The sequence below is a fragment of the Eurosta solidaginis genome, chromosome 5 (assembly GCF_040869045.1).
Source record: "Eurosta solidaginis isolate ZX-2024a chromosome 5, ASM4086904v1, whole genome shotgun sequence".
Lineage (NCBI taxonomy): Eukaryota > Metazoa > Arthropoda > Insecta > Diptera > Tephritidae > Eurosta > Eurosta solidaginis.
In genome coordinates this window covers 229,781,904-229,808,815 of record NC_090323.1, presented here as the reverse complement: position 1 = coordinate 229,808,815, position 26,912 = coordinate 229,781,904, and the positions used below count along the sequence as shown (strand labels likewise).

Genomic DNA, 26,912 nt, shown 5'->3' with positions numbered 1-26,912 from the left:
TATCTATTTTCCTTTAAGGACTTACATTTTTCGGTTTCGTGACGAAATTAATATACCATTTCATTTTCATGAAAGGTATAAAAATACTGGTTTAAAAATAAGCTTCTATTATCTTTATATATAAAAACCACGTGTCACAATGTTTGTCCGCGGTGGACTCCTAAACTACTGAACCGATTTTGACTTTGTTTTGCACCCCGTGTGTAGTTTGATCTAACTTGAAATATAAAGTAAAAAAAATAAATATAAGGCGCGATAACCTCCGAAGTGATCTAAGGCCGAGCTTCTCATCCAATTTGCGTCGTGCTCCTCTTGATTTTCCCTACAAATTGGCCGGACGGGACCTACATGTTTTATGCCGACTCCGAACGAGCGCAACTGCTAGCTCAGCTAACCAGTTATGAGCTGAGTGAAATTGTGCTTTTGAAACGATACGTTGGGCAGCGTTGCCATATATTTTTTTTCCAAGTCGTCAGACGCCGCCCAAAAAATCGTAAAAAATCGTCATATCTATGGCAACAACCAATAACAACCAAAGTTGAGTTAGGACGAAGTTAGTTATTACCAGACGACGTATGATTGTATTCGCCGGAAACCAAAATGAGATCGCCGGATTTCATTCAACAATATTAGCTTCAAAAGCGCTTTTCTGATAATTGTCTTTGATTGTTATTTCTTGTTGCCATATACAACATATAAAATCGTTTCCAATTCATTTCGTTTTATTTTATAAATAACACAAACGTCTTAAAAGATATATTTTGTATTACATACAAAAGGTACATGTTTTCAGTCATTTTAACAATTGTTTTTTTTTTTGAGCTCAAATCATTTTAGTTTCTTAGTTATACATTTTCGCATTAATTTGTTTAGCAGTTCAATATTATGACAGGAAAAGTTATTAAATTTTAAATAATCTTGGGCTAGCAATATTCCTTTTAATGTGTCAGTTTCGGATTTTTGTTTTGTTTAAATTTATTTTAGAAAAAATTCGATCTACATTCGCTGAAGTGTGTGGCAAGCACATTAGATCTGCAACGAATGCACATAAATTAGAAAAAGCATATGTAGAGTTAGCTCTTTTGACAGTAGAAGTAGTTTTCCAAAAAACTTCTGGAGGAACCTAAGAAATGCCTTCAAGGAACTTAGAGGAACTGCGGCATTTGTGGTACAGCGTTTAGTTTTTGGGTAATTTTAGACTAACCAAAAATACAATTCACCTCTTTTTCATCACATTTTGTTTTGTGAAATATTATCTATAGTCTACTTTATCAAAAGTTGTATACCACCAACAGTTTACAATTTATAAAGCGAAATTGGGGCCCGAAATGCCGCTTCCCCAAAATGTGACGGGTAATGTGGTACGCAAACATGGGCTAATTTGTTGATATCAAAATTGCTTAAAAACTTCAATTTGTGCAAGACTCGCAAAAAAATTGAATTTTTTTTGGGAATGCAGACGTTATGAGCCCAAACCGTATCGAACTGTAAACAAGCACTCCATTCTGATATATTTCTTTCGTCCTTCTATAACTTTTCGCAAAAGGAGCAAACTGCTCCGTCTGGAGGCGTTTCACCAAAATCCCCTGCGTTTGATTCTACGTAGACGACGCATACTTCGGAGTCACTGGTTAATTCTTCATTCACATTCAGCTTTTCTAGCTTTCGTTGCTAGTTTTTTGGAGGTTCCTTTTTTTTAATTTTTGGCTTCACTTTTTACCGGATCTTCCGAATGCTTTCTTCCAACTGATTCTTATATGGTGATTTTGTTAATACTGTCGCTTTTGACTTTTTCCCCTTCCGGTAGCAATTGCCTTTCTAATCTTTGGCAATGGTAAAATCTGCCATGGCGAAACGACTCCTTTACTTGTTTATGTCACAGGTTCTGGAGAATCCACTCGATTTGTATTAGATGCCAGTGAAGTAATAGTACGTCCAGTCTCCGAACTTGTATTGTTTTGCTCTGAAACTTCATAGTTTTCGGCAGTTACGTGCCATTCATATCATTTGAGCAATAAAATCTGCATCAGTAAAAATATTTCGATCGAATGGGTATATACCAGTACATCTGAAACCGTTAACTGCAACCTGGCCAGTCTGAACTTTATAATACGCTTTGGAAAAAAGACCAACTAAATTGAATTTAGTAACTTTTCATCCATTTTCTCTCATAAAACGCTTTAATTCGTTACTGTAATAAGTCTTGAGTGGGCTTATGAATGCTCTATCTAGCGGTTGCATTTTATGAGTGGAATGCGGAGGCAATGATATCATCACCACTCCGTTTTCACGAGCTAAGTTGATAACTTCAATATTTATTACTGTAGTGTCCATCTAAAATCAACATTATTGGATCTATTTATTGGTGTTTGAATATTTAAAAATAAATCTTACATAGAAGGTAGGCTTAAATCGTTATTTTTCATTACAAAATCGTCCAAACGTCATTCTGTTGAAAATCGTTAAAATGACGAATGCGTCGTCAATCTGTCAACGATGACGTGGAGCCAACTGTCAACAACCAATCGATAAAAACGTGGAGTGAATGGATCTGAAAATTTTTATGCTCACTAATTTGTCGTAAAGCTGCAACTGTGCGTTCCAAGAAGTTATCACTAATCAACTTCGCCAGCAGTTGTGCTTTTGTAATGCGCTCCATGCTTTGTTCAACTCATTCAATTGAATTTATATATATGTGCATACACAAGTTCACGTGTTCTTGCAACAACAAAACGTTAAATACATACACACATCCATATGAATAGACAAATTTTCGAGAAAACATGTCGTATTTGTTTGCCAAAAGTGGCTTCACTTCGGATATCAGCATCTTCGGTTGTCAGATCTTACGCGCTCAATGCTAACGCGGTGTCAGGATGAAAAAGACTCTGAACCAAATTACTGATACGAATCGTTACGTTTAAATAACCTTGACTGAGTATGAATATACGATTTTTTATATCATCATCGTGAATTTCTACGTTCGTTGTATACACAAACAAAGCGAAGTTACCTGCGTTCTTGAGCCGATGTAGGTTATTCACCATCCCTCTAAACAAAGAACATGGAAGTAAGCGTGGCATTCACCATGTGGTAAGAAAATTTTCTCATATAATATAGCATGGTGAATCCCATACCCGCGTAGTAATGGCATTGAATTGCTACAGCGGTTCGTGTCCGTGGTTCTCGCAGTTCGTTAATATCCAATAAAAATATCTATGGTTACAAGCAACAAACGCCTAAGTCTCAGACTCCACGGATAGGTACCGCTGTAGCTAGGCCGGGTTTGTCTGGGACTTAGGCTTTTATTGCTTGTGCGCACATATCTTTACCGATAGCTCTGTTATCCATTAATTTATCGAATTCTCGCAAAGCAATATTGCATTGTCATCGGAGTTATACATGCGTGCAACATTTCAGCTCAATCGGATACGGGGAAGTGTATCAAATTCAACTTGGAAGATTTGATTTCAGACCACAGCCAAGTGAAACTAAATAAAAGCTTATAAAAAAGGCAAGAGGACCAAGCACTCATGAAGGCCGATATTTTAGATATATGTGTAATACGTCTGAAAATCGAATGAAGAGCTCGCCCAGGGTTTGAGGTTAACAACCGAAGCGAAGGTAACAACCGATACCGACAAGTTACTGTCTTATTATCGCCCAGTCGTTAGCTTGTTATCAACGGGTTAGGTTAAGTTGAACTGGACGGTCTGTGAGGACCTCATATAGACTGAATGAGTCCGTAGTGTTACCAGGAAGATTTCCATGTATTAAATATGTGTTATCCATTTTGTATTGAAGCTTTCTTGGTCGAAAACAAATCGATAACACGACGACAACAAATTGCTAACATTTAGATACAAAATTAAATACTTTTCGGTAGTAAATCGATAAGTTTTCGATAATGAATCAATAATTTGTCGATAAGTTTTCGATAATAAATCGATAAGCTTTCGATAACGAATCACTAATTTACCGATAACAGATCGATAACTTTCCGATAACTTTAACACTCCAATAACAAATCTATAACTTTTCTATATCAAATCGGTCATTTTTTGATGACATATCGATTACTTTACTATAAATAATCCATAACATTTCGCTAAAGAATAAATAAATTTATTGCTTATAGAATAACATATTGATATCTGTTTAATAATAAACCGAAAATTTTTCGATGACAAATTAATAATTTTTCGATAAATGATCGATAAATTTTCCAAAAAAAAAATATTGGTGACTTGTAGAATAATAAATTGATAATTTTTTAATAATAAAAAAACTTTTCTATGACAAATCGATTACTTTTTCCTAACATATCTATAATTTTTCTATAAATAATCGATAACTTAGAAAAAAGCAGTTTCATAGCGAACCGATAACTCGTTGAGAGAGTAACTCATTGTCGTCATTTTTATCGATAACTCGTCTAAACCTGGCCGATAACACACCTGATAACTCGTCGATAAAAAACGGATAACACGCCCATAACCCGTCGATAACAAGCCGTTAAAACTTCGTTAACAAATTGATAACACGCCGTCCAGTTTATATTCCAGTTTCATTTAAGACTTCTAGTCTTTATTTTTCTCTTCCTACCTATTCTTCTACCCTATCAGTTTTCTTTGCTTTCCAGAAGACGGGGATTTCACGCCCTCGGGAATATTTACTTACTTACTTACTTAATTGGCGCTTAACCGTCTAAACGGTTATGGCCGTCCAACAAGGCGCGCCAGTCGCTCCTTCGCTCCGCCAACCGGCGCCAATTCGTCACACCAAGGGAGTTTAAATCGTTTTCCACCTGGTCCTTCCAACGGAGTGGGGGCCGCCCTCTACCTCTGCTTCCATAGGCGGGTTCCGATAGAAACACTTTCTTGGCCGGAGCATCATCTTTCATTCGCATAACATGGCCTAGCCAGCGCAGCCGCTGCGTTTTAATTCGCTGGACTATGTTGATGTCTGCGTATAGCTCGTACAGCTCATCATTAAATCTTCTTCGGTACTCGCCATCGCCAACGCGTAGAGGTCCATAAATCTTTCGAAGAACTTTTCTCTCGAACACTCCCAAAGCCGCTTCATCTGCTGTTGTCATGGTCCATGCTTCTGCCCCATATAGCAGGACGGGTACGATAAGTGACTTGTAGAGTATGATTTTCGTTCGCCGAGAGAGGACTTTACTTTTCAATTGCCTACCTAGTCCAAAGTAGCATTTATTGGCAAGATTGATTCTTCGCTGGATTTCAGTGCTGATGTTGTTGCTAATGTTGATGCTGGTTCCCAAATAAACGAAGTCTTTTACTATTTCGAAATTATGGCTGCCAACAGTAGCGTGGTTGCCAAGGCGCATATGCGCTGACTCTTTGCTCGATGACAGCAGGTACTTCGTTTTGTCCTCATTCACCATCAAACCCATCTTTACCGCTTCTTTTTCCAGCTTGGAGTAAGCAGAACTAACAGCGCGGGTGTTTAGGCCGATGATATCAATGTCATCAGCATATGCCAGTAATTGCACGCTTTTATAGTATATTGTTCCAGTGCGGTTAAGTTCTGCAGCTAGTATAATTTTCTCCAGCATCAAATTAAAGAAATCGCACGATAGGGGGTCACCCTGTCTGAAACCTCGTTTAGTTTCGAACGGCTCGGAGAGGTCCTTCCCAATTCTGACTGAGCTGATGGTGTTGCTCAACGTCATTTTGCACAGCCGTATAAGTTTTGCGGGGAAACCAAATTCAGACATAGCGGCATATAGGCAGCTCCTTTTCGTGCTGTCGAAGGCGGCTTTAAAGTCGACGAAGAGGTGATGTGTGTCGATTCTCTTTTCACGGGTTTTTTCCAAGATTTGGCGCATTGTGAAAATCTGGTCGATGGTAGATTTACCAGGTCTGAAGCCGCACTGATAAGGTCCAATCAGCCGGTTCACGGTGGGCTTCAATCTTTCGCACAATACACTTGAAAGGACCTTATATGCGATATTAAGAAGGCTGATTCCACGATAGTTGGTGCATTTTGCAGTATCCCCCTTCTTGTGGACTGGGCAAAGAACACTTAGATTCCAACCGTCGGGCATGCTTTCGTCCGCCCATATTTTGCTAAGAAGCTGCTGCATGCGCCTTACCAACTCCTCGCCGCCGAACTTGAATAGCTCCGCAGGCAATCCATCAGCGCCCACGGCCTTGTTGTTTTTCAATCTGGTTATTGCTATTCTAACTTCATCATAATCGGGCGGGGGGACATATATTCCATCATCATCGATTGCGGGATCGGGTTCTTCATCTCTGCGCGGTGAATTGCTGCCTCCATTTAGGAGAGCAGAGAAGTGTTCCCTCCATAATCTAAGCACTCTCTGGACATCAGTTACAAGGTCGCCGTTTTCATTCCTACAGGAGTTTGCCCCGGTCTTAAACCTTCCGTCTGTCGCCATATTTTTTGGTAGAATTTTCGGGCGTTATTCCTGGTGGCTAGCAGCTCAAGCTCCTCGCACTCACGCCTTTCTGCTTCTGCTTTTTTCTTCCTGAAAAGGCGTCTCGCTTCCCTTTTCAACTCACGATAGCGTTCACACACTCCTCTTGTCGCGCTCGCTTTTAACGTAGCCCTGTAGGCAGCGTCTTTTCTTTCGGTTGCAACGCGGCATTCTTCATCATACCAGTTGTTTTTTCGTGGCCGCCGGTAACCAATTTTTTCCTCGGCGGCAGTATGAAGTGCTTTGGAGATATGCTCCCACTGCTCCTGTATTCCTTCAGGATGAGTTGTGCCCTCAGAGAGCAGGTGTGAGAGTCGAGTTGCGAAATCATTGGCAGTCTGTTGTGATTGAAGCTTTTCGACGTCTAGCTTTCCTTGTGTTTTTTGTTCCTTGTTTTTAGCCGCGTTGAGGCGGGTGCGTATTTTGGCTGCAACGAGATAATGGTCCGAATCGATGTTAGGTCCTCGGATCGTTCGCACATCTAAAACACTGGAGGCATGCCGTCCGTCTATCACAACGTGATCGATCTGATTGCGAGTATTTCGATCAGGAGACAGCCATGTAGCTTGATGTATCTTTTTATGCATGAACCTTGTGCTTGATATGACCATGTTTCGAGCACCGGCAAAGTCAATCAGCCTCAGTCCGTTAGGAGAAGTTTCATTGTGTAGGCTGAACTTTCCGACTGTAGGGCCAAAAACACCTTCTTTGCCCACCCTGGCGTTAAAGTCGCCAAGCACGACTTTTATATCATGACGGGGGCAGCGCTCGTATGTGCGTTCTAATTGTTCATAAAAAGTGTCTTTCACCTCATCGTCTTTCTCCTCTGTCGGCGCATGGGCGCAGATGAATGATATATTAAAAAATTTTGCTTTTATTCGAATAGCGGCGAGACGCTCGTCCACAGGCGTGAACGCCAGCACTTGGCGACAAAGTCTCTCTCCCACCACGAATCCGACGCCGAAACTGCGCTTATTCGCATGGCCACTCCAATATATGTCACAATTTTTGATCTTCTTTCTTCCTTGCTTCGTCCAACGCATTTCTTGGATGGCGGTGATGTCAGATTTTGCTTTGACGAGGACATCAACCAGCCGGGCATCTGCACCAATCCCATTCAGGGAGCGGACGTTCCAGGTGCATGCCCTCAATTCATTGTCCTTCAAACGTTTGCCATGGTCGTCATCAATAGAGAGTGTATTTATCCGAGGCTTGTTGTTATATTTCATTGGAGTATGGTTTTACGTGGCGGGTCCCAAGCCCAGCGCACAACCCGCTCAGCGGGGGTGAAAATATTACTTGGCACGTTTATATAGCGAGCCGCTTGCTCCAAGACAGACGCCCGCTTGCAGCCGCACCTAGAGGTGTACAGACGCTGCCGATGAAATCTCCCCCGGCTAGCCCTTAAACCGATTATGTCAGAGTGGCCTAGCCAGGTTGTCGCCTTCTCACATTAGCTCACCGCTAAACGGGTGTTTAGCGGCTACCCAGAGGATACTTGGCCGCAAGCGTCCGGCAGTAGTGAGCTGCTTGAACCGCATGCAAAAGAATCGCTCTGGCCATTCCCAGGTGAATGGCGGTCAGAAGCTTTCCCCACTTTCGTGGACTTCTACACACGGCCCCACCCTCGGGAATATTTACTTTCGATTATTATTGAACCGTTTTGTGATTTAGCAAGGCCAGTGGCGCGAAGTAATCGATTGGTTCTATCCTTTATTCCAGAGCCCTTCCGTTGGCTCACAAAAACACACACTAGAAAAACCAAAACTCAACCAAACTCATAAATCAAGGCAGACAGGACCCACGAACTATCATTGGGTACTATATGGGACACTGCAGTCTACGATATCACCTAAGTTAAATCAATCGAACACCAACATATTTGTCGCTTTTGTGAGCTCGAGGATGAAACGCTGCCTGCTAATGCATCGCTCTGGCAAGGGTGAGACTCTTCCGTCTAGGTGGCGTGACTTTTAATGCCTTCGTGATGAAGCAAAATATCTGAAGAGGTACTTAAATATCTTAAAAGCCACCACATACAGGGCTGAAAGGTGGAGCACAATTGATCTTAGTAGAGGTCGTAGTGGCCCCATAATAATATTATTAATAATAATATATCAGAGGGACCTCTGGCTCCCTGGAAATAGTAACTTTTTAATTGTTTAATCTGTGTCATTGCCGGAAATGTTATCTAATTGTAGGTTGGTAGCTGGGCTGCTTGGATACTATAGACCCAACAGCGAATTTTTGTAAGTCTATTCGATACGCCAGTCAAACCATTTTTTCGATCAATTATCCTGCTGATCTCTTTTACGGAGCAGTTTAAAGTTGTCATTAGTTTTAAACCTAATGTACGTGAGAGCTGGGCATTCGGTAATCCATGAATGTTTCTTCGAATCTTCATTTACTTTGCGTGCAGGCTAAGCGACCAATGTCTCCAGATTGGGGCAATAATTTTTAAAAGTCTTTTCTTTACGTACTTATAAGGTGCCCTCTTCTCTTATTTTCGAAAGTCAGCCATGTTTGCTTGGTTGCCCTGAAGATGTCCGACGAGTCCCAGATAGAGACCGTTATCTCCAGAATCTGCTAGGTATGTTTATTTTGATTGATATGAGCCCACAGTATCCAACAGAGCACAGTCGGTATCTAAGAAAATTGGCCCGATGCAGTAATGTGACAGTCAAAAAGTGAGGTTTAACTGAATGAATTTAAACTAAGGCTGATCGGCTTCGCCAGTGCCCGAAACATGGTAACATTTAGCGCTAAGTTTGATGGAAAAAAATCGAAAAACACGCAGTCACATAGATCATATCGTAATCGACGGACGGCATGCTGCTGGGCTTTAGACGTGCGCACGATTGGAAGATCGAGCATCAAGTCGGATCACCCCCTCCTCGCAGCCAAAATCCGCGCACACTTGTTGTCCGTGAGTACAAATCATCCAGATGGAATGCGTGGTATTGCGAAAAACAACCGATGCGATCAGGAATCATATGGCTATGGAAATTATTTAAGTGGTCGGCAGGCATCGGTACAGTTAAGGAATGAAACATCTAAACTTTCCTTACCAATGCTTCCTATGCTGATGACTGCACGATAATGCGAAATTAATTATCTCCCTAGCAACTATCAATGACCTTATTTGCAACGTGTACGAAGCGAATGTTAGTACTGTTATACCTCCTGACTATCAAACACTCAAAAAGATTAGAAGTGACGTTCGATAGTGACCGACAGTTCCATAAAAATTCAGCCGATATTGCATCTAAAGTACAGAGCCGCATCAAACAAAGCATATCTTGCGCTGTGAGGACTAAAGGCCAGCTTATACAGTAATTGGGAAGCCGCTCAGATGCTCTGCATGACTGGTATGATCCCTCACACCACGCTTATAACTAACATGGAATGACTTTTTATAACACCTGGAGATCAATTACACAATAAGGGGAAGTAATCCACCTAATAGAGACAAATGGAATGTTGAATAAGCACATTCTGTTAAATTTCCGGATGTCTTGGTAATGTCTGCGAAGATGTACACTTTTATTCTTGGGAGTCGGGAATGCTTCAATCCGCTGATAGTGGCGAAGTTCAAGAAAGAAACAAATATTTTTTTATGAAAGTAAACTTGGCGCAGAATGGCGTGAGTGTGAATAGTTAGAGCTATTAGCCAGTTAGAATAATGCTCGAAAGTTATAGCAAAAAACTCGGCGAAAGACGGAAAGTTTCAATCCCAGTGTAAATTTCGCTCAGAACTAGATGACCTTAGTAACCTACACTAGTGCCTACATTACATAGGGAACACTTTTCAGCACTGTTAAATACAGGCAGCGATGTGGCGCCGGAAGAAGCCTCCAATGTTTCCCAAACCTTCTATGGTCTGTGGAGTTATTATAATATGGCATAGAGAAGTTGGAAAACGGTTTGCAGCCATCTCTCTGCAGAATATAGTCAGAAGGGTGAACAACTGTGGACTAGAAACTAAGTATCCAATACCCAGTCCTTGTCTTGCAAACTCTGCTAACTATCGCGGAATATTACTGCTTAGTACCGCACATAACTTCCGTCTAATAGAAAAGATATCAGTGCCACAATTTTGAAGCGTTTCGAAGATTTGGGAGGGGGTGAGAATTAGAATATTAGAAAAACTCGAAACTGCCTTTAGAAAAATATCTTTTCCTGGAATCTGGACTTTAACTCCTAACATCTTAGCCATTTTTAGTTCAATATTTATATTGCATATGTTTTAACTTTCATTGTGCTGTTACCGTTTGAAGAAGTGAGACTGTAAAAAATTGATCATTTAATTAAAAATTATAGGAGTCTAAGCTCGTTGACAGTTCAATCAATGCACCCTGTATAAATGGAAATATATAAATGAAACAAAAGCAGCTTAGTGTTAAAAGCACTTGCGTTCAGATAGAATATGTACCACATGTCACATAGCGCACTTTTGTTTCTTCAAAATTATATAGTCATTCCACACACATATTTACACATACACACATATATAGGTACATTTGTAGTTATTGAGAAATTTATATATGTACGCCATCTACTTGCTTACATTTTAGATTTGGAATATATGTAGCCATCGGTGTTGCCATTTCAGATTTTTCAAGCTAGATTTTGCTTTTTTTCCTCCGTTTAGCTTGAAAAGTTGCGATTTAGCTTTATACCAAAGAGCATACATAACAAGAGACGTCAGTTCGTAGGTTTGATATCAAACGCTCGCTACAAAAGATTGGGGTTACTTACAGTTGCTTCCCACTTTTAATTTTAATTTTCGCCGCATGTCAAAACACTAGAGCAGCGTTGCCAGAACTTTTTTTCAGAAAAAAACTATATGGACAAAAATTAAAGGTTAAAAGAAGCGAAATAAAATTGTTTAAACCTAAGAATAAATATAAATAAATGTAAGGCGTGATAACCTCCGAAGAGATTTTAGGCCGAGCTTCTCTCCCAATTTGCATCGTGCTCCTTTTTAATTTTTCCTACAAATTGGCGGGACTGGACCTACTTGTTTTATGCCGACTCCGCAAGGCAGATGAGTTTTCACTGAGAGCTTTTCATGGCAGAAATACACTCGAAGTGCTTGCCAAAAACTGCCGAGGGCGACCCCGCTTAGAAAAATTTCCTTCTAATTGTAAACCTTATTTCTAAAATTTTGATCTTGCTTTGTCCGGGGCGTGAACCCAGGATCTTCGGTGTGATAGGCGGAGCACGCTACCATCACACCACGGTGGCCGCCACTAAGAACAAAAGCTAAAAGTTAAAGGCAACTTGCCCATATACATAAATAAGATCCAAAATATTTCAAGATCACAGGGCTATTCATCATCTGATGTATGAGAATTAATGAGATAATTTCTCATAACAAAGTCGTGGCAGCATACAAATTGTGGAATAACAAAATCGTGGCAATATTTCTTACAGAATAAGAAAAGGGGTACAAACTCAGCCATTTTGCAGAGTGGCAGGTTACCTAGTTCAAGTCGATTCGATTTAATGCACTAAATGTAAAATTTTGTCTTCAATTAATTTAGTCGCTGGCCATCTTATTGGTTCCATCATAGGCAAGCTTTATAAAATTTCCAAGCGGCAAACGTGATTTTGAAATAAATTTTAAATTTAATCGATCGAAATATCTAACCACTAAAACTTCATCAACTATCTACAAAATTTGTTTTTTGTAAAATCCGACATTACTCCTTTATGTGCCCGAATTGCCCTTGTTCTGCTACAATTAAATGATTGAACGATTTTTGAATCTGTGCAGTAGTGAAAAAGACAAAAATATTAAAATCGTGGCTACTTGCTTAAAGAGCACCAAAATTGACAAAAAGGTATCAGCGCACCAAACAGAGTCCGAAGTGGCAACCGTGGTTTTCTCCGTGTGTTTGCGAACAGCCTTAAAAAGAAATGTCAGTAACCACAATCTAAATCAGCGAGTAGCTTTGGTTCGAAGCAAACATGTTAAGTGATGTCTCTTGTTGATTTATGCTCTTTGTTTATACTATGTACAAACACTCACCAAATTGGCAATTTATACCAGTTCGGCAATTTATTACGCAATGTATCATATACTAAATTGTAATAATAAAATGCCAATTTAAAAAAATTTGCGTAATAAATTGTTTCAAACTGCAAATGCAACCTTGCAATGTGTGTTTATTGAGTAGATTTAAACGTCAGTTACGCATGGCTCAAATATATGGTTGGCTCATCTCATCAACTGATTTTATTTTTTTTTTTCATTTCACTGGAGTAGGGGTTGTCAAAAGAGGATAGCAAAATCAAAATGAAACCAAAACAATGAACACATTTTCTTACAACGTACAAAAATTACAAAGTTTTATGTTTTCATTCCATTTCATTCGCCCAATACCAAAACGCACATTTTGACAATCTGAACAAAGGTATGTTGTTGCTGTAGAGATGAGCCAAACAGCTATCAAATTACTATTGTGTAAGCTAAATTGAGTTGTATGAACACCACTCAATTTAAATCGAAATTTCTTCAATTTATTTTTCTGTTTGAACATAGTATTAAACTTTTTTTTAGAAGTCCTTTATCTCTCTTTAGTGTTTTTCAAATTTTTAGAAAATCTATATATGCAGTTTTATTTAGATTAAATTTTAAGAACATTGAATGCATTTGGGCTAGATCTAAAAAATTTGAGGAGCTAAGGAACAGATAATGTTGGCATTATGGTAGGCAGAAATCGAGGCGTAGTAAATTTATTAAGGCATCATCAACCTTATGTCAAACAGGCATAATATTTCTTTGAAAGATACTGTTGTATGTAAAGCTTATAGCTCATATAAAGCAAAACTTACGTAAGGGATTATTATAAACCATAAGGTAGAATATAGCAACTTTATTATACGGCTTATGGACCAACAAAAATAAGGCTTACTAACATAAGGACTTATTAAAGTAAACTACTTGCTGTATTAGAACCTTTTATATAAGGCTTATATATAGCCCACCCAAAACCAGGCTTATATAAGCTGTTATCATAACGATGTTGAATAAGGATTCGTGTAGCATATTATAACCTTATTATAAGCTTTATTGCACATATAAAATTGCTTGGACTGAAAATAAGACACCAACTGACTACAAATTCCTTTATTCATATTCACAATAACCTATTTCAAAATTTCATCGGCAGTGGCTCGGCCAACACAGAAAGTGCCATGAACATATTCACTCCAAAAATTAATTTGCCAGATATCGTTTGGAGTCTCAGACAGTGTGGAATGTAGAGTTTACATCTTTCATGGGTTCTTTAAAAGGACAAAAAGTAGATTTTCTTATTTTGCAATTAAATAAAGACTAAAAACTTGAAAATGAAATAATTAAAAAAATGTTTTAAGTTAAACGGTTTTATTGAAAAGTATTACTTAAAAAATAAAAAAATAAATGTAAGGCGCGATAACCTCCGAAGAGATCTAAGGCCGAGCTTCTCTTCCAATTTGCGTCGTGCTCCTCTTGATTTTCCCTACAAATTGGCCGGACGGGACCTGCATGTTTTATGCCGACTCCGAACGGCATCTGCAAAGCAAATGAGTTTTCACTGAGAGCTTTTCATGGCAGAAATACACCCAGAGTGCTTGCCAAACACCGCCGAGGGGCGACCCCGCTAGGTACTAGTCATCACACTCCTCATCAATCTAGGGCGTTGATCAGACAATTAAATCAAAGCGTTGGGCGCGTGAAATTTCTAAAAATATGAGGCGATTGATTGATTCAGTTGATCTTATATATACATGACTATCAATAGAAATTTGACGCGTCCAACGCTTATATTTAATTGTCTGATCAACGCCCTAGATTAATGACTAGTACCTACGACCTACCCAATTATTTGCTAGCTTTTAGTATTATTATTACTTCATATAAGTATTGTTTTCAATAAAACCGTTTAACTTAAAACATTTGTTTAATTATTTCATTTTCAAGTTTTTAGTCTTTATTTAATTGCCTATTATTTCCCATTCTATTTAGTTCATTTTGCGGCTCATTATTACAAGGACTCTCTCCTGACAATTTGTTACAATCTAAGGCCTCAATACATATTCCTTCCAAAGACTTTACTCGACTCTACGTCACGTATGCTTGTCCCTCCTCGAACTACAAAATATCTTGATGTCACTTCTACCGGACTGTATTTAATATTTGTTCCAAATATGAGGCAAATCGGACCACAAATACGATTTGTTGAAACATTTCGATCCATCGCCGCCTATCGGATTTTTTTTCTTATTATTGCATTGCCATCGGGTTCTGAACTATATTCCAAGTTTCAAGCTTGTAGATTCACAAAATACAATAGATTAAAAGTATAAATATAATTTTTTAATTATTAGGAGAAGATAGAACAGCCTTTTTTATGGCAAGGAGCGAGTCCGAAATATCAATTATTCTCGAGTGAGAGTTATAATCTTCACACGAACAGGGAAAAGGTCCGTTTAGTTGGAAATTGCTTCTGCATTGTTTAAGAATTATAGGTTTAAATGCCTTGAAACTCGGCATGGAACATTCAAGATTACTTCGTTCAAAAGAAATGGGCTTGAAATCGATCAATTTAAAAGTCTAGTCATAAATAGTACACCTAGCCTTTCTCTACGACTTGCAAGGGTAGGAATATTTATTAGTTTTAATCGATTAGTGTAAGCAGGAAGATTATACGGAGAGTCCCATTGAACATTTCTCAAGGCGGAAAGTAAAAACTGGTTTTGAATTGATTCTAGTCTATCCACATGAACTTGATAACGCAGATTCCAAATTATCGATCCATATTCTAATATCGGCCTCACCAATGATGTAAAAAGGGTTTTTGTAACGTAAGGATCACTAAACTCCTTTGCCCATCTTTTCACAAATGCTAAAACTCCTCTCGCTTTATTGACTGTGGCATTAATATGAGGGTTGAAACTAAGTTTTCAATTCACTGTAACTCCGAAGTCGGCAAAAACATCAACGCTTTCCAGGGTTTGGCCATTAATTGTGTTGGAAGCTGGCTGTATGTTCCCACGTGAAAAACACATCGATTTACATTTTTCTATGTTGAGAGGCATAAAATTCACATTACACCAAGTAACTAAACGATTTAAATCCGCCTGGAGTACAGAACGTTCTACAACCGACGCGTATGACGTAAAATGTTTTACGTCGTCGGCATACACTAAAATTTTAGAATATTTTATAGTTGTGGAAACATCGTTTATAAAGACCAAAAACAGAATAGGACCGAGATGGCTGCCCTGAGGCACACCGGAGAGAACATCGATGACATTCGAGCAATAATTACTCCTTGAGTTCCACCGCAAAGATAGGAGGAGATCCAGCGAGTTAGGCCAGGTTGAAAACCAAGCAATTCGAGTTCATAAACAAGTTATGATTGGCGTACTTTGTCGAATGCTTTGCTGAAATCAGTATATATAACGCCGGTATGATGATTGTTTCTAAACCCATTAAAGACGTGAGTTGTAAATTCAAGCAAATTGGTTGTGGTTGATTTGGCTCTACAAAAGCCATGCTGAGAACTATCTATCAATGTAGAAATCGAAAATGTAAGGTGATTAGTAACAATTGCTTCGAAAAGCTTAGGGATAGCGGAGATCTTTGCTATTCCACGATAGTTTTCAATAGACGACTTGCTTCCTTTTTTATGGAGTGGGATAAGAAAAGATGTTTTCCAAGCAGTCGGGAAAATGCCATTTTTTAAAGAGAGGTCAAACGGATCAGTAAGGGGCTGGTAAATGTATTCCGCACATTTCTTAAGAAAACATGTTGGGATCAAATCGGGACCGTATTTGAAGGATTCTTTTAGTGTCTTTAGATGCAGTAGAACATCTTCAGGCAACAAATGTGGGTCATATATTGAGTTACTATAATGGATCTCATACGGATAATTTGTAGGTGATGAATCAACCACAGCAGAGTAATTAGAGTGAAAGAATTGAGCGAAGAAGTTTGCAGTCTCTTGATTGTCGCTGGAAATGCTATTTCAAAACTTCATGGCAGAAGGAAACCCGTTAGTTCTGCGTTTAGAATTTACGAAATCATAAAAAGACTTCTGTTTCTTTTGATTTTACATATGTAAGCTTTAGAACACTTTTTATTAAGTTCAAATTACTTATGACGGAAAATAGCGTACTGTGCATAATCAGAATGTAAACCGGTTCTCTTATATAATTTGAATAAACGTGATTTCTTATTTTTTAAAGCTCTTAAATCTTTAGTCAACCAGGCTTGCACTGGTTCAATGTACGAGCATGTGCGTTTGGGCACATATTTTTAAAATAAAGTATGAAATTTCAATTACAAAATTCGTGCCACCCAGCCTGTCAAGTCAAGCTAAATAAAATCGTTTAAAACCCATTTACATCAAACATATTACGAAAACTTATAGACTATTGTGGAGTTCTATTTATTACTTATCACTTTTAAATTAAAACACAGATAGCATCTGTTAACTTTTTTTATACTCAGTTGAGCAGAGCTCACAGAGTATATTAAGTTTGATTGGATAATGGTTGGTTGTACATATATAAAGGAATCGAGATAGATATAGACTTCCATATATCAAAATAATCAGGATCGAAAAAAAATTTGATTGAGCCATGTCCGCCCGTCCGTCCGACCGTCCGTCCGTTAACACGATAACTTGAGTAAATTTTGAGTTATCTTGATGAAATTTGGTATGTAGGTTCCTGAGCACAGATCTCAGATCGCTATTTAAAATCAACGATATCGGACTATAACCACGCCCACTTTTTCGATATCGAAAATTTCGAAAAACCGAAAAATTGCGATAATTCATTACAAAAGAGAGATAAAGCGACGAAACTTGGTAGGTGAGTTGAATTTATGATGCAGAATAGAAAATTAGTAAAATTTTGGACAATGGGCGTGGAACCGCCCACTTTTAAAAGAAGGTAATTTAAAATTTTGCAAGCTGTAATTTGGCAGTCGTTGAAGATATCATGATGAAATTTGGCAGGAACGTTACTCCTATTACTGTATGTACGCTTAATAAAAATTAGCAAAATCGGAGAAGGACCACGCCCACTTTTAAAAAAAAATTGTTTTTAAGTAAAATTTTAACAAAAATTTTAATATCTTTACAGTATATAAGTAAATTATTTCGACATTCAACTCCGGTAATGATATAGTGCAACAAAATACAAAAATAAAAGAAAATTTCAAAATGGGCGTGGCTCCGCCCTTTTTCATTTAATTTGTCTAGGATACTTTTAACGCCATAAGTCGAATAAAAATCAACCGATTCTTTTGAAATTTGGTAGGGGCATAGATTTTATGACGTTACCTCTTTTCTGTGAAAATGGGCGAAATCGGTTGATGCCACGCCCAGTTTTTATACACAGTCGTCCGTCTGTCCTTCCGCATGGCCGTTAACACGATAACTTGAGCAAAAATCGATATATCTTTACTAAACTCAGTTCACGTACTTATCTGAACTCACTTTATCTTGGTACTAAAAATGAACGAAATCCGACTATGACCACGCCCACTTTTTCCATATCGAAAATTACGAAAAATGAAAAAAATGTCATAATTCTATACCAAATACGAAAAAAGGGATGAAACATGGTAAGGTGATTGGATTGTTTTATTGAAGCGAAATATAACTTTAGAAAAAACTTTATAAAATGGTTGTGACACCTACCATATTAAGTAGAAGAAAATGAAAAAGTTCTGCAGGGCGAAATAAAAAACCCTTAAAATCTTGGCAGGTATTACATATATAATTAAAGGTACTACATATTAAATACCCTCATTAATACCTTTAATTTGACACCCATATCGTACAAACACATTCTAGAGTCACCCCTGGTCCACCTTTATGGCGATATTTCGAAACGGCGTCCACCTATAGAACTAAGGCCCACTCCCTTTTAAAATTAACACCTTTCATTTGATACCCATATCGTACTAACAAAGTCTAGAGTCACCCCTGGTCCACCTTTATTGCGATACCTCGAAAAGGCGTCCACCTATAGAACTAAGGCCCACTACCTTTTAAAATACTCATTAGCTCCTTTCGTTTGATACCCTTATTGCACACACGAATTCTATAGTCACCCCTGGCCCACCTTTATGGCGATATCTTGAAACGGCGTCCACCTATGGAACTAAGGATTACTCCCTTTTAAAATACCCATTAACACCTTTCTTTTGATACCCATATTGTACAAACAAATTCTAGAGTCACCCCTGGTCCACCTTTATGGCGATATTTCGAAAATGCGACCACCTATACAACAACCACCACTCCCTTTTAAAACCTTCATTAATACCTTTAATTTGATACCCATATCGTACAAACACATTCTAGAGTCAACTCTGTTCCACCTTTATGGCGATATTTCGAAACGGCATCCACCTATAGAACTAAGGCCCACTCCCTTTTAAAATACTCATTAACACCATTCGTTTGATGCCCATATTGTACAAACAAATTCTAGGGTCACCCCTGTTCCACCTTTGTGGCGATATCTCGAAACGGCGTTCACCTATGGAACTAAGGATTACTCCCTTTTAAAATACTCATTAACACCATTCGTTTGATGCCTATATTGTACAAACAAATTCTAGAGTCCCTAAATAGCGTCCACCTATAGAACTATGGCCCACTCCCTCACAAAATACTCTTTAATGCCTTTCATTTGATACACATGTCATACAAACACATTCCAGGGTTTCCCTCGGTTCATTTTCCTACATGATTATTTTCCCTTATGTTGTCACCATAGCTCTCAACTGAGTATGTAATGTTCGGTTACACCCGAACTTAACCTTCCTTACTTGTTTTTTTTTTTTATGAAATTGTAGTAAAAAATAATAAAACGCCGAGAAAGCTGCCTTAAACCAATCTTTATTTAGCCTTTTTTAGCTTTTTACTTTTGTCAATCTAGCCTTTTTTCTGAAAAATTTCTGGCAACATTGATAGCATCATTTCTCATTTGTATAGATTCATCTGAAACGCTGTTGTTCCATTTGCTTTCTGCTTTTTATTATTGCTTTGATTCGCTTAAAGTTGTACATGGCGTATGAGTAACCAACTTCAGCGCAATATATGGGGTTAGTATTTATGAAAATGGAATTTATGACGGAGCAGTTTTAAAATACTTACACTATAAACGAATTGACTTAAGCTCAGTAAATTGTAGCGTTAAATTTTATATAGCAAACCGGAAAATATGTTTGCATAATTTTAAAGAATTGTTGCCAACTGGCAGAAGAAAATGTACATACTTAGTAGGCGGATCGGAAATGACTGAATGGAGCGTTTTTGCTAGGTGCATATATTTCCACTATAGTATGGAAGGGTGGCATGATATAATCTCAAACTGCATAACCATAATTGCTATAATGTAAACGAAGAAAATTAAGTTAACATCTTTTTGAATGGATAGTCAAATATTAGCTTTATTTTAGTAATTAGACTCATAACAGGTTCTCCCTGGTTTGTGAAAAATGAGGAAATACATAAAGTGCTCAATATACCTTATGTTAGAGAAGAAATATTAAAATATAGCAAAAAGTATGTTAATCGACTCGACAACCATTGTAATAATTTAGCCATAAATCTCCTAGATAATAGTCAAAGTACACGAAGACTAAAACGAGTCAATGTATTATTCTACCAAATAAATAGTATAAGAGATCCTAACGTAAAAAATACGTATAATGGTTAGTTTTAGTGGAGACTAAACTATTTCTGTTAAGAGCTAGGTTAAAATTACAAAATTATATCATTTACTTATTGTCGTAAAGATAGATTGCAAGGGAAAGTATAAACAAAAAAAATAAAAAATTTAGTATTAAACACCTGCTATGCGTCAATGAACATGGTTTTATCCCGGCTAGATACCGAAACACGCTGTCTTTTCGGAGGATAAACCATACAATTTTAAATGCGAAGTTAGCTTGCTATGGGCTTCAATATACGTTTTACCGTTTACCCCAACGAAGCGATTAAGTATCCAACAGAGGACCATAAATATCATTAAAACTCTCCAAAACTATCGGATAGGCTCCATAGCGCTACAAGTAGAACAAAAAAGATCAGATATCTCCTCCGTCAGTTTTGACTTTGACCGGTTGTTGTTGTTGTAGCGATTAGGTTACTCCGCGAAGGGTTTGGGGAGTGTTATCGATGTGATGGTCCTTTGTCGGATACAGATCCGATACGCTCCGGTAACAGTACCATTAAGGTGCTGGCCCGACCATTTCGGGAACGATTTATATGGCCACATTAAACTTTCAGGCCATCCCTCCCTCCCCACCTCCAAGTTCCATGAGGAGCTTGGGGTCGCCAGAGCCTCGTCTGTTAGTGAAACGGGATTCGCCGCTCGAAGGTTAGGTTGACAATTGGGTTGGAGAAGCTATATATTGCGCTACACAACCCCTTGAATCCCGGTTCGAATAGAATGGTTGAGAGAGAACAGCTGGTGATTTCGGTATTCATACCCTGTAGTCCAGTTTAGGTGGAGAAGCACTCACTGTCAATATTACCTTACAGCTCCTTATCTCCAGCTCTGGCTCTGACCGTGAACCGATGCGTGAGCACCAAGGACATCCGTTGAGCCATTAGAGTGAACTTACACTCATCAAATAAGGATGCTTACACAGCATTCATTTTTTACACCTATCTCCGCATCCCCACAGTCATGATCTATGTTACCATCTATTCGAATTCGCTATTGGTACAAAATCTACCGTGGTTATTGGTCGCCTTGATTTGCTGTTGCTTAATAATATCCGCCCAGCGGATCCACCGCTCAATCCAGTCATAGAGTAATCTCCGACATTTCGTTCACCCAAGCAATCAAAAAATCTTCCTCATAATCGTTCCTCTTCCAGATTAAAGGGCTTCGACTAATCCCTCAGTAGACACGCTTGTCTTAAATAGGGACGATTCAAATCCATAGGCTTGAAGAATTCGAAGGATCAAAAAATCGTTCCCGAGGCAGTCGGGCCAGTACCAGAAGCATCTGGTAGCGAGATGTACCAGATTTGTATCCAACAAAGTATTATCCATATCCGCAACACTTTAGGGGCTATTTTTGCATTTACAAAAAATGACTCACAGATGTAAGGAATCTATTGAATTTACATATTGGAAAATGTAGCTCAATAAATTGATATCAAATTGAAAATATACCAATTTATGTGTGAATTTAATATATTGCCCACTTAAGTAAGGTTTCAATCAAATTTTCAATTTAAGCCTCTTTTAACGTGGCAAATAGCCTTAATTGTTGCCGGTGTTTAAGGCAACCGCTACAGTCGTCCTTTGTTCCCACACATAAGATTGTGGCAAAACCAACAGCAATAATTAAATAATCGCTGCTTACGCATACTTGAAAATATTTACACAATATATGCAAGCGGCTGCCGTGGTGTGATGATGGTAGCGTTCTGACACACTAAGGGTCCTGGGTTCAACACCCGGGCATAGTAACATCAAAATTGAGAAACAAGTGTTTTCAATAAGAAGCGTTTTTCTAAATGGGGTCACCCCTCGGAGTTTTTTTGGCAAACACTCCGAGTGTATCTCTGTATATGAAAAGCTTCTCAGTGAAAATTTGTTTGCCTTGCACATGCCGTTCGTAGTCGGTGTAAAACATGTAGGTTCCGTCTCGCCAATGTGTAGGAAAAATTAAAAAGGAGCACGACGAAAATTGAAAGAGAACTTCGGCCTTAATCTCCTCGAAGGTAAATCACGGGAAGTATTTATTTTATTTTATGCCAGCGACCACAAAAGCTTAAGCAACAACAACACTTGAAGATATCTACGTATTACACTTATTAATAAAAAAAATTTTATTTAATTAAATCCAAGCAATTTACGAGTAAGAACAATGTTGCCATCGGCTATGCCTAAAGGCTTAAATCTTTCATAAATGGGATAGCATCATAGTGTGATTGAGTTGTTAATGCCAATATCCGAAGAAATATTTCTTTCAAGCACCAACGATCGAAAAATTTGTTTATGGTTGTATTAAGTATTTTTCTCTTCGGCAATATTTGGCAAGCGCCCCGAGTGTATTTCTGCCATGAAAAGCTTCCCAGTGAAAAGTCATCTGCCGCTCGGAGTCGGCATGAAACAAGTAGGTCCCGTCCCGCCAATTTGTACCAAAAATTCAAAGGAGCACGACGCAAATTGGAAGAGAAGCTCGGCCTAAAATCTCTTCGGAGGTTATCGCGCTTTATATTTATTATTTTTTATTAAGTATTTTTTTAGTGGGCCCTTAAGTGGGTGGTAAAGGCAACAAGTCTTATGTCATATAAGGGGCTTACAGCAATACTGAGACAAGATATGCCTGTCGTAAGAGGAGACTAAAATCTACAGAGCTGAGCGCTCGTAAAATTAAAAAAAAAATCCATCCCACGGCAATCAATAAGTACCAGTAGGTGTTGCTAACGGAGCGAGCTCAATTAATATCTGACAAGTGCTTTTTCGTGTGTCCTACCATACCGAAGGGACATGAAGAACTATCAACTGGCATCCAAATGTTTGATAATTAAATTTTTTTTTTTCAAACATGGTCACTTCCCGGAAGTGGTTGGCATAAGAAACTTCTCAACTCGCTCAGCATATGTCGTTTAGGGTCGTCATGTATTACGTCGGCAAGCGCAATTCCTGAAAAATTTTAAGGCAGTAGAGTACGAATTGGAATTCGCGCTTCCTGGATCCCGTCGAAGGTTAGGCCAAGTTAGGTTGAACTGGCCGTTCCAAAAAGACCTCACATAGACTGAGTGTGTTCATAGTGTTACTAGAATTTGTTTGACGATCAAACGGAAGAACCCGAATCATGTGCCAGTACATATGTTATAGATTAACTCCGTCCTCTTGGCAAATACTAGCAGTTTTCTAGGACCCAGCTTAATTGCTGCCTCGAGGTCTGGCAACTCTGCCGCCTCTAATAGCTGGAGTCTTGATCTGGCGAGCGCAGATGAACAAAGAACGTTCTCAACCGTTTCTTCCTGCACTTGCTGTTACTTACGGAGCCTAACATATAAGCATGTGATGCCAGAAGACAATGTCCAGTCAGCATACCCATCGTGAGCCTTAAGTCCTCTCTTCAGACATATGAGCCAATTTGTTAGTCTAATATCATAGGATTTGCACATGATCTAAGAAATTTTGCAGCCCCGCGCTTTTTCCCACACCTTTCCTGCTTGATGGATCATATACAACTCCTGTCTCCTTTTTATCTCTCCAAAATGGATTGGGACGTCTATCGCCGACTCAGCGAGTGTTGCACCCTCCTTTGCCAACTCATCGGCCTTTTCTTTACCTTCAGTCTCTTTATGACCGAAAACTCAGTAAAGATGTATGGTCCGGCCTGAAGTACTGTGTGAGATTACTGCCTTAATCGTAGCCTGACTAGAAATATATAAATTGACGCGACTGCAGCTTAAGCCCGCTTCCTCCAGAATTTCTGCTGTTTTCTTCACGGCTATAATTTCTGCCTCAAAAACGCTGCAGTAATCTGGCAGGCTGTAGGATCTACTTATTTCTGGGTCAACACAGTAAACAGCACACCCGACCCCTTCCAGTCGGAGGTATTTTACGCTTAAATATATTTTCTATTTTTTAGCTGGTGTGCTTAAAGATTGGGAGAACGTTTGCGAGCTTTTAAAAATCGAGTGAATCATAAAACGAAGCAGCTTTTACCATGTGATTTCTTTAACCTGATGCTGATGAAGATACTTGTATCAGCGGAAGATACTTCTATTACGACTTACCCTTGAAAAAAAAAGAACGCATCAATGTAAATAAAGATGTAGCTTCTGATGAGAGGGAAAAATTAACTATTTGTTATCACCAAAGCTAGTATTGGCGCATTCACTCTTTGCCAGCCCCTTCACCTGTAAAGACTGATAGTCTTCACTATGAGTGTATAAAACAATTATTCTGCCAAAATTCGACACAATATCTCAAAGGGTTTTTTTAATTTGCTTCTCACAAATATTTATTTTTAATAATTGTACCACATTTCTAGTTTGCATCATAGCTCGCAGTCGACAAGTTTCAAAAATGTATCGGTCTTTAATATCACAAGAATGGGCGTGGCACCTATTGCCTATTTTTCGCATTTTCAATTCCAAACTATTTTGGATCTTGGCGTCTATCGTGGTTGAAAGTCATGGGTTGAAGTCCCGATAGTGACAAGTTAAGTGAAGGTAGCATGACGCAAATTCGAAGAGAATTTTGGTCGCTACCATTTCGGATCTATATCGTGTCTTGTAAAAATTAGTTTTATGTGGGAAGTGTGAACTACAAGACATGATTTTAAATACTTGCCAGTCGAAAGCTGCAGCTTCTGCTGTTGAAACTGCAGGTAGGGTTGTTCCTAGGGAACGTATGGCATACGTCAAGGAAAAAGGGTTATTATAACAAAATTCTTGGTAGTTCACTGTTTTTTTTTACCATTGATGGTAAATAAAATTTTATGGACGAGTTCAGTCTAACTAATCTAACATAATAGACTTTATACTGAAACAGTATGGGATCCATTAGGTTGAACTGGCCGGTCCATGAAGACCTCAAATATACTGAAGGAGTATGTAGTGTTATGGGATATATTAAGTCAAATGAGTTTTGGCGGAGCGGACTTTCATGGCGCTATTATTTATTCTTAACTCGCCGTTAATTCTGAAGACTTGTGAAACTTTAAAAAAGCTTAAGCCTTCTTAATCAATGGCCCAGACAGAATAATGAATTATGTAACGGACAATCCCACAACGTAACTGAATGGCTGGATCTTTAGAGTATCACATTATCCACAGCTAAGGAATATCAAAACATACTGCTGACGTCCATGAGATGATTTAAACATAATCACGAAGTTGTGGATGAGCATCTCCGAAGCTTGTAAAACAAAAACTCGGGATTGCCGCTATACGGTCCCAAGATCTTACAATTATCTATGTAAACCAAACGTTGAGGTAGGCTCATTAAAAAAAAGGAGGTGGCTGGTGTAAAAATATATTGCGGCAGAGGTTTCTTAGCAACGATGCTCCACGAATCAGGGCTTATAAATGATTGTTAAGACAAACACGAAATACTCCCAGCCGAATGATCCAACGCGACACACATTGTCCTGACCTTCTTTGTCTAACCTTGCCTCTCCTCCGTCTTACCATCTTCCTCTGTTATTTTCTCTGCTTTCTTCATTTTCTAGCTTACATTAATGGGCTCATTCACTTTCCCCATCCTTTCTTTATTCCGTTATTCTTCCCGATTTTCCTTTTAATCTTCCCGCTATTGCTCTTATGTCCTTATTCTTAGTCTTCCTGTTAACCCCTTGTAGCAACTTTGCCATTACCCCCATATTCTTACTTTTAATCTCACTTTCCATTTTCCTCTTGTTTTCTCTACTTTTCCGACTTCGCTTCAGCTTCATCTACTTTTTCTTCCCATTTCCTCTGTCTTTTATCTTCTCTTTTCATTCATGTGACTGTCTCGGCTTTTTAGGCATTTGCATCAGCAGACCTTCAAAATCAGACGAGTTTCAACATTACACAATAGCAAACTGTCGCTAATTAGACGATAACTATGTGGTTCAAAGAAGAAGACTTACCTTAACTTTCGTCTTTTTACGGCTTCGATGTGGCATTGTGACATCAGTTAATTTTAACAATTTAGGTCTTAAAGGTCGCTTTCCACTCTTTCCACTGCGATCAAAAGTCACGTCCAAATATGTTTCCGTAGTCATTATTTCTTTATAAATACAAATACTTTGTTCTTAGCGTCAACACGAATTTTTTGGTTTAAGTTCTTTTTAAATTTTCACTTCAGGCATAGTCTGCAAAGAAAAAAAAAAAATTTGAATAGTTAGTATTGAAACTCGGTTATTTTAAAAATAATTAATTTAACTCTGTAAAAGTGTTTATTTACTTCCCAGCAAACATTATGAGTCAAAAAAGAGTCAGAAAGGCGTACTAATTTATGTCGTTTACGTTCATTATGAACTCTGTTATGTATCCGGGATTCTGTTGACTCATATATCTTATGAGTCTGAATAGAAATCATATACGAAACCTTTTGTGCCTCATAAACAGGACACCTACACTTATGGGACTTTAAAGATACTCTTTTAAGATGGTTTTCAGAGCCGTATATGACGTTGGAATGGGAATAATTTCTGAACCCTGAGAATAAACAAACTAGCAAAACAGCAAAAATGCTCTATGCGTAGCGCATAGATGTTAGGACTAAATTCATACATAGGGAATTGGCTGGCATGCCAGATGGACGTCACAATCACAAAATGACGAGTTTAATAATTACTTACGTAATTGGCGCTTAACCGTACAAACGGTTATGGCGCTTCTTCTATCGACCAACTGGCGCCAATTGTTCACACCAAGGGAGTTTAAATCGAGCAAGCAGCT

General features: G+C 38.5%; 1 protein-coding gene across 1 annotated transcript in view; it reads right to left on the bottom strand.

The window, feature by feature from the left end:
* Positions 1-26,233, bottom strand: part of RhoGEF3 (Rho guanine nucleotide exchange factor 3) — a 666,916-nt gene extending 640,683 nt beyond the window's left edge. The window contains exon 1 of the mRNA XM_067792017.1: positions 26,099-26,233. Coding sequence (XP_067648118.1) covers positions 26,099-26,233 — 135 coding nt within the window. The remainder of the gene's footprint in view (positions 1-26,098) is intronic.
* Positions 26,234-26,912: the final 679 nt, after the last annotated feature.